Source organism: Pangasianodon hypophthalmus, chromosome 11, assembly GCF_027358585.1.
Source record: "Pangasianodon hypophthalmus isolate fPanHyp1 chromosome 11, fPanHyp1.pri, whole genome shotgun sequence".
In the NCBI taxonomy this organism is placed as follows: Eukaryota; Metazoa; Chordata; class Actinopteri; order Siluriformes; family Pangasiidae; genus Pangasianodon; species Pangasianodon hypophthalmus.
The window spans coordinates 17,554,981-17,567,666 of NC_069720.1; the positions used below are offsets into that span (position 1 = coordinate 17,554,981).

Genomic DNA, 12,686 nt, shown 5'->3' on the forward strand with positions numbered 1-12,686 from the left:
AAATAGAAAAGATATTTAAATCTGAGTCATGATTTTTGATATATGTAATGAGTAGTTGAAAGATATAAATAAAATGTAAAAATTTTTTCATGGAAATTTAATTGAGTAAGAGCACAAGTATAATTATTAAATTACACTTGGATAAAGTACAAATTTCATAAATGATACACTTTGTAGTGTATCATTGAGTGACCAATATTACACATGGAGGTTTTAGAAGGTTAAGACTCATCAGTCTGGCTTTTCTCTCTCTCTGTAGGTGACAACATGGTGCCAGTCAACATGAACGTGCCACAGCAGAGCCGTTTCCCCGACTTCCTAGACTCCATGCCTGGCACTAACGTGGACCTGGGCACCCTGGACGGCACAGACCTCATGCCCATCCTCAATGACGTGGAGTCTGTCCTGAACAAGAATGAGCCTTTTCTCACCTGGCTCTAAAGAGGTGCTGAGGTTCCAAGGGGAAGGCTAAAGACTTTTAGCAGCAGTGCTACCTTTCTGAATTTTAACTCAATCAGTCTCTCCGCTCTCTCATTTGTAATGTGCCTATATTGCTCCATTTTTAAAAAAAAAAAATATCCTGGTTACTGTAAATTTTGAGTGAAGAGCACAACAAAAACCAAAGTGTTCAGCCTAAGAACAAAGAACAAGCATACGTCAATCAAATTTGTCCAGGTGTGGTGGAAAAGTCATACGTCTTTTGTATATACTGTAGTATAGAGTAGGTTTTTACTGTCACTGAGTGTAGCTTGATCAAAAATGTCATTCCTCTGGCTTTGGGCAGGACTGAACAGCTATTGGTTGCTGTTGGTCTCCATAAATGATTGTTGATGTAGGGACACTTGGTAGGCACCAGCAGAGGGAGCCACTGCCTCCACTATGAACTGGAGACCGTGTTGGCTTCAATGACGTATGCGTATTAAGCACGTTAGCCAGTTCAGTGTTGTCTGCACTAGAGGGGAGCCTTACTGATCAATTAACATTCAAGCGGCCTTATGAACAAACTTTCCTTTTCTTCACAGATACCAAATATGTTTCCTACTGTATTCAGCACGATAGCTTTGTCATAACTCGATTTGCAGTTTAGTTTCTAAAGAAACAATATTTCATTCGCATTTAGAGGTTTATACTCAAGCTGATCCCAATTTAGCTATTGTATCAAGTAAGCTCATGCCTTTGAAATATGGCAGTTTGCATCTGTAGACCTACATTTTATACCATGTACTTTTTGTGTACTGCTTCAGTATTCTTTTTTTTTTTTTTTTTTAAACTGTTAAATTCTCTAGATGTGTCCCTTGACATCTGGTGCATTTTATGAGTTTTGATATAGAGTTTGCCTTTTTAGTATTTATCGAGAGCTATGATTTTTTTTTAAAAAAATAGAGTTTTAGTTGTTTTTTTAATGAAATTGAAATTTCAAAGCACTACAAATCAGCACGGGGTTAAGTTGGATCTTATAAGTAAATGTTGAAGTTTCATGTGACGGTTCCTGCTCTGTGTTTCTTCACTGTACTGTGAGGTTCTTTAATCCATTTAATCCGAAGCAGACTACATGTTGGACTCTTCTGCATAGTAGGACTGCCTTTAACTCAGTGGTGAACAGGTTTCATAATAATCTGCAGGGAATATGCAAAACAAGAGTATTTTCTAGCAACCAGAAATGATCGTCTCTGAATTTTGGGGGATTGAATAACGAACACTCGGAACTGGATGAACGTGGTAGATCACATGATCTTGCTTTATTTCTTTAGCTAAGCTGAAATCCAGTGACCTTTTTCTATGTCTGTAATATTTTTGTATCGGATGTTAAATGACTTGTTAGCTATTCCTAGCATTGGTGGTGTATAAATCCACCTTATATTGACTACGCAGCATATTGTTATTTTGTATACTGGCAACAGTTCAGGGGCAAAGGATAGATGGATAAATTGATGGGCTTTATCAGTGGGTGGGTGGGGGTAGGGGTGGTGATGATGCACTATCATTAATTCTGGGTTAAACTGAACTCATGACATCCTTTAGACAGGATTGATTGGTTAAGTACTGAATCTTTCAAGCAAGTGCATGCTTGAACCCAGCTGACCACTTTCTAAATGTGTAAGATGGAAACGAGACAAAATGTGGAAAAGAGGAAAGGCCCTGTGGTTAAAGTCAGTCATAACAAAGAGTGGTTCCTGAGTGGCTTCCTGTTATTTTGTTCTCTACATAAAGTGATTATTCCAGGGCTAGAGCATGGTGCAGGTTATTGTTAATAAGCACAGCGTTTGCATCTGATCATCTATGCATGTTAGAGCAATATATTTACACAAAGCAATATGTTGGACAGAAAGAAGGAGGTGTTTTACTAGTTTATTGAGTGGTGTAAAAAAGAAAAGTGATTCTCTGTAGCATTATCTAAAAGCATGGTTGTGTAGCACACACACACTACCTAGCCACAGTAACACGGGAAGCTTGTGTTTGTTAGACTCCAGGGATGTTGGAGGAAGGCTTGGACAACACGCATATACACACTGAAACAAAATGACCGCTTACTGTATTTGTGGGATGTATGGAGGCGATTGTAAGAACTATAACCTCACAAAGAAATCTCTGAAACTGAAGTGTAACTTGTTGAGCAACCAAAAAAAATTTAATAAAATTGTGTACCACAGATTGTATGTGTGAATTGTTTGGCAGATTTCAGTGCATAAATTGTTAATGGAGTGGAAGTGGAATAAATTTGAGTATTTATTCTTTTTACTGTACTGAATTATCATTATCCTAGGGAATTGAAAACTGCACTTTTTACTCCTTATAGTTTACTATAAACTATTTCTTAACAGTTGCCAAGCAGGTTCAGTAAACTGTCGATATAATGGTAAGCAATTTTTTTTTTTTTTTACTTTAATCATACAACAGCCAGAGGAAGAAAAATCTCTACTCTTTGACTTTCCCAACAAAAGAGTACATAACATGCTCCAGTTGGTTCATAAATTTTGAAGTCGTGTAAAACGCCTAGATGCTGTGGTGTGTGCTCTTTTCCAAAATCCAGCTACTTGGTGCACTACGCATGCACAGCAAGGACGTGGCCTGGCTGTTATAATAAGGGTTTTATCAGTATATTCTATTCTGATAAAACCCTTATTATAAATGGATAGTTTCAGTTCTAGAATCTGATTGGCTTATCTGCCTTCAAAGCCGTTGTAAAATCCTCAGTGTATGTACAACTGTGTCCATTTCACAATAATTGAATTCTGTATTAATGCACCAGGTTTTAAACTAATAAAAACATACAACCATTGTTCTGTCCATGGAACATGAACACTATAATCTTTTCTGTTGCTTGGCAACAATGATTACTGTTAACTGACTACATTGTGTGGTGGATATGTATTGTTTATTGCTAATATTATTAATAATTAATTCAGTTATTTATTGAAGACTGGATTTTATTGTATTGTTTTTGTCGCCATTTTGCTTAGTGTCATGCTTAAGAACACCCTTGCCTGTGATAAAATCACCATAATGCCTTCCTATGACTTCTTGCTTTGATCTATTCTAGCTGATGCTGAATTTTTTCAGGATCATGAATACGAAAGGATGTGGAAACAGTGATGGTGCAGTACAGCATAGAAGAAAAACTGTACTAACACTAATGTACTAACTGTACTAATACTGGGTAGGGCCTCCCTTTTCAGCCTCATTTCTTTGTGCCATGGATTCCACAAGATGTTGGAAACATTCCTCTGGGATTCTGGTCCATATTGACATGATTGCATCACGCAATTCCTGCAGATTGTTCAGGTGCGCCTTCATGCTGCAAATCTCCCGTTCTACCACATCCCAAAGGTGTTCTGTTGGATTCAGATCTGGGGACTGGGAAGGCCACTGAAGAACATTGAACTCATTGTCATGTTCATGAAACCAGTTTGAGACGACTTTTGCTTTGTGACATGGTGCATTATCATGCTGGAAGTAGCCATTAGAAGATGGGTGGTCTGTGTGTTTACACAAACACTGAATGGTGCAGGAATGCTGTTGTCGTCTCAAGCTACTGTTCACTCGCTGGTGGGGTTTATGACTGTGAAGTGCTGGCCATACTACCTGTCTAGAAAGTTTACCACATTACTCATTGTCATGGTGTACACCTCTTCCACCTGGTGCTAATGCAAGGGAAGCGCTAAGTGAACTCTACGGGCTATCATTATCTTACACACAGCACACCCTGATGGATTTTTATTGTCGCCGAGGACTTACAAGGCTGCACTCTGCCCCCACCTTAGCTGCTCAGACCACATCTCTGTTATGCTAATCCCAGCATGGACTGAGAGCGAAATCGCAGCACTTCAAGACTGCTTTATATATAGACAGACTGGAATGTGTTCAGAGAGGCTGATATATATCACAACACCACAGACTTGTAGGATTACACAGCGTCAGTGACTGGCTACATCAGCAAGTGCATAGATGATGTGACTTCTTTCAAGACCATCACCACATGTGCAAACCAGAAACCGTGGATGACTGCTGAAATGCACTCGCTGCTGAAAACCCGAGATACTGCCTTCAGGTCTGACGACAAGGCTATCAAAGCGGCGAAGCACAACTACACAGAAAGAATCCACAGTCACTTCCTAAATACTAGGGCAATACCTAAATACCAAGGACGCAAAGCAAATGTGGCAAGGCATTCAGTTCATCACAGACTACAAAGCTACACCACTTGTCTATGATGGTGACGCCTAGCTGCCAGATGCACTGAAGGATTCCTTCACACAGTTTGAAGCACAGAATAACATGCCAGAGGGGAAGACCACCCCATGTCCCACTGACCAAGTACTTTGTCTGCAGTAGACAATCATGACAAGTCATGAAACACATAAAGAAGTCATTAAACATGTAAAGCGTCTTCCCACCACACTGCACTGATTTCAGTATGCCTACCGTCCCAACCACTCTACAGGGGACATCATATCTGCTACCATCCACCTTTCTCTGACGCATCAGGACAAAAGGACAACTATGTAAGGATTTTGTCTCTGACCCATCAGGACAAAAGGACAACTATGTAAGCATTCAACACAATCATCCCACAGAAACTGATAACAAAGCTGAGTCTGATGGGTTTGAACACCTCCCTTTGCAATTGGATTCTGGACTTTTTGACTGGGAGACCCCAGTCCATCAGGATCGGCACCTCCACCTCCAGCACCACCACACTGAACACCAGCGCTCTCCAGGGCTGTGTGCTCAGTCCACTGCTGTTTACCCTGCTGACTCATGACTGTGCTGCAAAGTCCAGTTCAAATCACATCATCAAGTTTGCTGATGACACTACTGTTGTGGGCCTCATCAGCAACAACGATGAGTCAGCATACAGAGAGGAGTTTAACCAGCTCACAGAATGGTGTAGAGACAATAATCTGTCTCTTAATGTTGATGAGACTAAAGAGATGATTGTTGACTTCAGGAGGACCCAAGTAGATCACTCACCACTGCACATCAACGGAACAACTGTGTATATACACCGATCAGCCATAACATTAAAACCACCTGCCCAATATTGTGTAGGTCTGCCAAAACAGCTTTGACCCATTGAGGCATGGACTCCACAAGACCTCTGAAGGTGTGCTGTGGTATCTGACACCAAGACGTTAACAGCAGCTCCTTTAACTCCTGTAAGTTGTGAGGTGAGGCCTCCAAGGATCATACTTGTTTGTCCATCACATTCCACAGATGTCCGATCGGATTGAGATCTGGGGAATTTGGAGGCCAAGTCAACACCTTGAGCTCTTTGCCATGTTTCTCAAACTATTCCTGAAAATTTTGCCAATATGGCAGGGTGCAATCTCCTGCTGAAAGAGGCCACTGCCATTAGGGAATACTGTTGCCATGAAGGGGTGTACTTGGTCTGCACAATGTTAAGGTAGGTGGTACATGTCAAAGTAACATCCACATGAATGCCAAGACCCAAGGTTTCCCTGCAGATCATGACCAGAGCATCACTGCCTACATCGGCTTGCTTTCTGGTGCCATCTCTCCCCAGGTAAGCGACACACATGCACTGGCCATCCAGGGGTCAGCGTGGGCACTTTGACTGGTCTGTGGCTACACAACCCCATACGCAGCAAGCTTGGGTTCTGACACCATTCTATCATAACCAGCATTAACTTTTTCAGCAGTTTGTGCTACAGTAGCTCTTCTGCAGAATTGGAGCAGACAGGCTAGCATTTGCTCCCCAAGTGCATCAGTGACCCTTGGGCACCCATGACCCTGTCGCCGGTTTACCTGTTGTCCTTCCTTGGACCACTTTTGGTAGGTACTAACTACTGCATACCGTGAACACCCCACAAGACATGCCGTTTTGGAGATGCTCTGACCCAGTCGTTTAGCCATCACAATTTGGCCCTCGTCAAAGTCACTCAGATCCTTACACTTGCCCATTTTTTGTGCTTCCAACACATCAACTTCGAGAACTGACTGTTAACTGACTGCCTAATATATCCCACCCCTTGACAGGTGCCATTGTAATGAGATAATCAATGTTATTCACTTCACCTGTCAGTGGTTTTAATGTTATGGCTGATCAGTGTGTGTGTGTGTGTGTGTGAGAGAGAGAGAGAGAGAGAGAGAGAGAGAGAGAGAGAGAGATATGTACCACCATATGTACCACCCTTGGACACCCACGATATCATCATCCTTTTCAAGGTATGGTCCAGACTCTTATTTTGTTCTTCTGCTGTCCATCAGAGGTCATACTTTCCCGAGTGTTTATGATGTGGCTGTCAAATCCTCGGAGTGTATTAAACTATGAGCACCAGGGCAGTTTTACAGCCTATAAAATGAGACAAATGAAATTTTAGATTACCTTGTATTGTCAAGATGTTATTTTAATGACTCAAACAATCACCAGGATTTTGCAGCATGTAATTCCAACATACATAAAATCTTTCTCAGTTTAGAGCCTGAACTGTGAATGTGAAACAAACTACTCAGAGTTCACAGAATTATACATTTAGTGCATTGTCGATCAACTACTTTATTGCAGATCAAAACACAAACCTTTTCACAGCACAGAAATGAGTAATGAGAAATGCCTACATGAGAAGCACACACTTTTGTTGCTGTGTTTTCCCACAGTTTGTCTCTAAGGTGCTGTAATATCTGAGCTCTTTCTGTCATAAAGCGGAACCTCATTGCACCAATAAATTGACTGATACGACAGCAGTACAAAAGCTGTACAGTGAGGTAAAATAGCCTATAAATGTTTGCTTAGTGCCAGTCTAAACCAGGGTAACAAGGTCCTTAATGATATGAATAGCATTATAAAAATAAAATAAAATAAAAAGATAAAATGTGTATTTTACAGTAGTATTAGTATTGCCTTTTAATAGCATTTTGATACATTCGTATACTACATACAAGAGTGTAAAGGTATATGGTATGACTATACAATAAAGAGGAGTATTAACATTATACTACTTATAGGTTTTGTTTTTTTCCTTATTTATCTGGTGTTTCTGATGGAAAAATCAAAAAATCAAAAATCCAGTGGGTAAAATATGTGACTTTTGAAATACTTTTGGCCTCCTAAAAACAGATAAAACGGGTTAAAAAGAACAAAATAATACTTGGGTTTCTGAGGAAAAACTATAGGTTCAGTACATTTTTTAGAATATGCATTTAGAATAACATTTTGACTTAGCTTATAAAGTTTTAAAGTTAAAATTTGAAATTTAACACTGTTGTTGAATTGATATATGTTAAAGATTTATATGTTTCAAAAATATTTAAGGGTTCTTTGGTTGTCTGAAGAAACCATCGAAGGGTCTGTGTAGAACCCTACAACAGTTTTCGTCTATCAGAAAAGGGTAGGAAAAATAAATACACCCTATAATTCAGTAACATGTAGAAGCATCTTTAGCAACAATAACTCGAAGTGAACATTTTCTGTAGGTGTTTATCAGTCTCTCGCATTATTTAGGACAAATAATGGCACTCTTCTTTACAACATTCCTTCAGTTCATTGATGATGGGCATTCGTTTATTCGTCAGCTCTCTTAAGATCCCAGCACAGCATCTCAATGAGGTCTGGACTTTGACTTTGTCATTCCAACACCTTGATTTTTTTCTTCATTAACCATTCAGATGGCGATTTGCTGGTGTGCTTATTTTCGCATAAAGTGGAGTTCATCTTTATCTCAATCACTGCAAGTTTCCCAGGTCCTGTGGCTAAAAAATAAGCCCAAATCACCACCCCTCCACCACCATGCTTCACAATTGCTAATTGTCCCGATCCCACAAATTCTCAGTAGGGTTTAAATTAGGTGACTGTCTTGGTCATTTTGCAACCTCAACTTCCTCCTCCTCATACCACTCCATCACTTGATGTGCTGTAAGGCAACTTGTATTGTCTTGTTGGAGTATCCAGTCACTAGGCATCGAATAAAGGTTGACAGTTGGGATCAGGGAGTCCCCATTCAGCTTACTATCCACTTCTGTCAAAAATTCACTACTTTTTCTGGTGATGCATCCCCAGATCATAATCCCATCCCACCTGGGTACACATCTCCTTGAACTCTGATTGACTTGTCCATCACTGGAGAAGAAACCTGGATTCATCATTAAAGAGCACCTTCTTCCATTTAGCCAGTAACCAGTAACCAGTTTAGCCAGTAACCAGTAGTTGTATTCTCTGGCAATAGCGTTGAGTGGTAGATGTTGACTCACTCACTAGTACTGACCAAAATCCTATCCTCTCTTGTAGTGGTCTTTCTCTTTCACCAAGAAATACTCCCACACTCATCTGACAGCAAATAATTTTAACAATACATTTCACACTGGGAATATCCTTTCTCTGCCAGCACAACAATTTTCCTTATTCGTTTATTCTTGGAATTTGACCCATTTTGTGACTTTTTCTTTTCAGAACCAAAACACAAACCAATGTTAACACTGCTCATTTATTAACAGCTAATAGCTGGAATTTCAGACCTCGTTTGGACTCTGTATTGAACACACCTGTGCTCAATCATCATTACATAATCAATTTATGTCTATTGAGCATAGAGTGCAACCTATGCAACCTAAACAAAGACCCTGACAACCAATCAAAAGTCAGCGAACAAAGAAATAAAGTGGTCTCAATTATTGTGGGTTGCCTACTCGTGAACAGAGGGGATAGATCCATTCAAACATGACAAATAGCCGAACATTAAATCGTCTCTCTCCTTAAAATTTTCAAATTTTGTTAAAATGTCAATAAAAATACCCTCTTGGTTAAAGTTATTAAATGTTGTATCCAAATGTGCCAAAAGTTAAACTTTTTTTTTTTTTTTTTACCGTAGGTCTTATAAACGAAAATAAAGTGTGTTAAAAAATAAAATAATGCTCAGGTTTCTGAGGGAAAAGTTCCCATGCCTTTTAGAATATAGTATAATATTTTAAAAACAACATTTTAGCCAAGAACCTAGAAAATTCTACTAAAGTCTGCATAAGCCACTTGCAAGTCTAGTTTAGATTTTAATTTTCCACTGTTACTGCCGTGACATATGCCAAGGTTTTATATGTTAGATAATCCTTCTTTGGTTGTCTATCTTAGAACCCTGCAACATTTATGGCAATTTGAAGACACCCTTATTCAGAGCAAGTGACATTTATACAACTGAGCAGTTGAGGGTTAAGGGCCTTGCTCAAGGGCAGCAGTGGCAGCTTGGCAGTGCTGGGATTTGAACTCATGACCTTCCAATCAGTAGGCTTAACCACTGAGCTTCCACTGGTCGACTGCTCCCTACAACAGTATTTATCTTTCAGAAAAGCTCTTTTTTTTTGTTTTTCCTAAGAGTATATATGATGTGAAATTGTAAACATATTACAAAATGCACAAAAGCATGTTATACAGATATTGTGCTGGATTGTGCAATGCTGTTGCATTGAAAAGAAGACTAGGACGTCTGTGTTTAGCATTGATCATTTTATTATTTAAGAATATATTTGGTATCAAGCTTTCCAACACACACACATTTTATATATATATATATATATATATATATATATATATATATATATATATATATGTGTGTGTGTGTGTGTGTGTATGTATGTATGTATATATATATATATATATATATATATATATATATATATATATATATATATATATATATATATATATATATATATATATACAGTATATGTAATTCTCATATTCTGTTGTACAGTCTTGTGTCACTAATTACACTAAAGGTTTTGGTGTCTAAAAAGTGATTCCTACAACTATTTGTTGTCCATATTTTGCAAAAACAAAAAGCAATTTTTTTAAAAAAAAAAAAAACACACTTTGTGTTAAAATGTGAGTGATCTTTAAACATTTCATATAAATATTACATTTCTCGTTTGCCTTCATAAGCAGCGCCATCAAGCAAAAGAGGCATAGTGTACACTGTAAACCTGTACAAAATGTCTGAGTGGCATAAATTAAAAAAAAAAAAAAAAAATCTGGAATATGTAGGCAAAAAAAAAAAAAAACAAATTCAACATTCCTGATATCTTCATGGTATATTAAATCTCTTTTCTGGAGTCTTATTCAGTTCAAGAGCCCTGTTGGAGAAAAGAAAGCAGTGGAAAGAAGTTACACTTTGTGAACAATTTAAGTGCAGAAAACACAGACATCAGTTCAGTGGCCTTGTTTGGGCTTCTGAGTTAATTTAACACTAGTGGAGTTAATACACCACTTGCTGATTTGATTAAAGGTTAATTATAAACTTACACTAATCTAATAATTCAATATCTTTACACTTTTGCTGTAGCATCTGTATAGAACTTCACCTTTGTGTAAATAAATTTTTAGCTAGTTCTATTCATAAGTTTGAGGGTGGGGGTGGAGTGGTGGGTTTGCAAAGATAGATTAGTTTATAAGTGTTTCATCGTACCCCGCAACATCCGCAGCAGTCTCCACAGATGGTGCCGATCAGGCCGTTGACAGCCTGAAATGCGCACAGTGCCATTTGAACCAGGCCCATAATCAACAGCATGGAGAAGAGCGTAAGGTGCCAGGACACGATGCCTGAAGGCCCTGTGCATAGCGTCCACATTGATGTGTTGGACAGGTAGTTACTTAGGATAGAAAACACAGAAAATGTTAAAAAGAGGATAACGACTACTCAGAAATCACACTGGTAGTATATATAGATATATGTAAATTACCACTGTATGTAAAGTGTATGTAATTGCTGTACTTGAAGAATGCTTTTTGAACTATGAATGCATGGGATTTTATGCGAATTAAATCAACCAATCAGCTTCATTTCTATCTACAGAACACTACTTATATTAATTGAGCAAGCTTTACATTTTGGACTTATTTTTGAACATTTGATACCCTTCTAAGTTAAGCAGAAGTGCATCTCTGATGACTACATCAATATCCACTTGGAGCAAAAATAACTTCCCGTCAGTACCTACCCCTCACTGAATGGGTATTCATAGGTGCCATTTGTTAAACATTTAGGCCCCCGATTGATGGCAACCGCAGAAATGATGAAAGAATAGCCAGCTCCCAAAACGCCAACTCCAGCAAATATAATGGAGAAAAACATCTAGATAGAGATTAAAATAGGACATCAATTAAAATCCAGTGAATGATGGTATGCAAAGTATTTGATTGTATATGGAACATATTTTAATAAAGGAAACATTCTTATATGGCATTCATGAAGAAACAAGAAATTTTTGCTTTTGGAGAACATTTTAAAAGAGGTGTCGCAACAAACACCATCAAATGAGAAAGTACACCTTTTATATGAGAAATAAGAAATGAAAAAGTACACCTTTTACAACAGCAGCACACAAAAATGTTTCCTTGTTTTTCTTTGATGGAGGTTGGAGTGTGTGTGCTTGTGTGTGTGTTTGTCTGTGTGTGTATCTAGGACAGTAAGAGTGGAACATGAAGAATAGAGTGAATCCTCACCGCACATCTTTTCCCACAGCTCTCATTGCCACAGCAGCCGCAGCAGTCGTTGGTTTTCAGCCCCAAGAAGACCAGCGCCGGGAAAATCATCTTTAAAAACATGACCATGGACAAACGTAAACTCATACACGTTATTTCTTTCGACACAAACCTCATTTACATCTGCAGAATATCTACATTCTAGTAGCAAGTAAGATTTTTTTATGAAAATATCATTGTCCGAAATTGCTATATTGATCACTAGCTCACTTTAAGCTCACTTTGAGGAACTTCCATCCTATATATTGTGTGGATAATTAATACTTGAAATAGAGTGTAATTTCACAATATTAAAGGCACTCACAAAAAAATGGGGTCACTCACCAATATTCCAGAGCCTATTATTCCTCCGAAGTACCAGGCCTCATCTGTAATGTCTTGATTGTTTTCAGCAGTTTTACCACCAGGGAAAAGCAGCAGAATGTTGCAGAGGAAGCAAAGAATAGCTAAAGGAATGAGGGTGATGCCTAAACACTTTGCAAAATTCCCAGAACACATGTTTCAGTCTTTTTTTTTTTTGCGTGTGTTTCAAAAAGTAAAAAAGTGCTAGTCCAAGAGGTCCAAAACCTTTGTCTTAATTCTCCTCTATTCCAGAGTCCCTTTCCACCTTGTGGTCCCCGTTGATCTGAGGGGAGACGTACGTTTGTGCATATATATACCTTTGCAATATGATGTCACCACTTCCATGTCAGATTTACAA

General features: G+C 38.5%; 2 protein-coding genes across 3 annotated transcripts in view; one reads left to right on the forward strand and one right to left on the reverse strand.

Moving 5' to 3' along the window:
* wwtr1 (WW domain containing transcription regulator 1) overlaps positions 1-2,652 on the forward strand; it is a 43,281-nt gene extending 40,629 nt beyond the window's left edge. For both annotated transcript variants that reach the window (XM_026919303.3, XM_026919313.2), the window contains one exon: positions 260-2,652. In XM_026919303.3, coding sequence (XP_026775104.1) covers positions 260-441 — 182 coding nt within the window. In that variant the 3' untranslated portion in view covers positions 442-2,652. The remainder of the gene's footprint in view (positions 1-259) is intronic.
* Positions 2,653-10,110: 7,458 nt separating this feature from the next.
* Positions 10,111-12,623, reverse strand: tm4sf4 (transmembrane 4 L six family member 4). The gene is made up of 5 exons (XM_026924061.3): positions 12,311-12,623; positions 11,948-12,037; positions 11,443-11,576; positions 10,911-11,094; positions 10,111-10,578 (listed from the first exon to the last, which is right to left on the reverse strand). Exons 1-5 carry the CDS (start codon positions 12,482-12,484, stop codon positions 10,570-10,572), a joined length of 591 nt encoding a protein of 196 aa, XP_026779862.1. The 5' UTR covers positions 12,485-12,623; the 3' UTR covers positions 10,111-10,569.
* Positions 12,624-12,686: the final 63 nt, after the last annotated feature.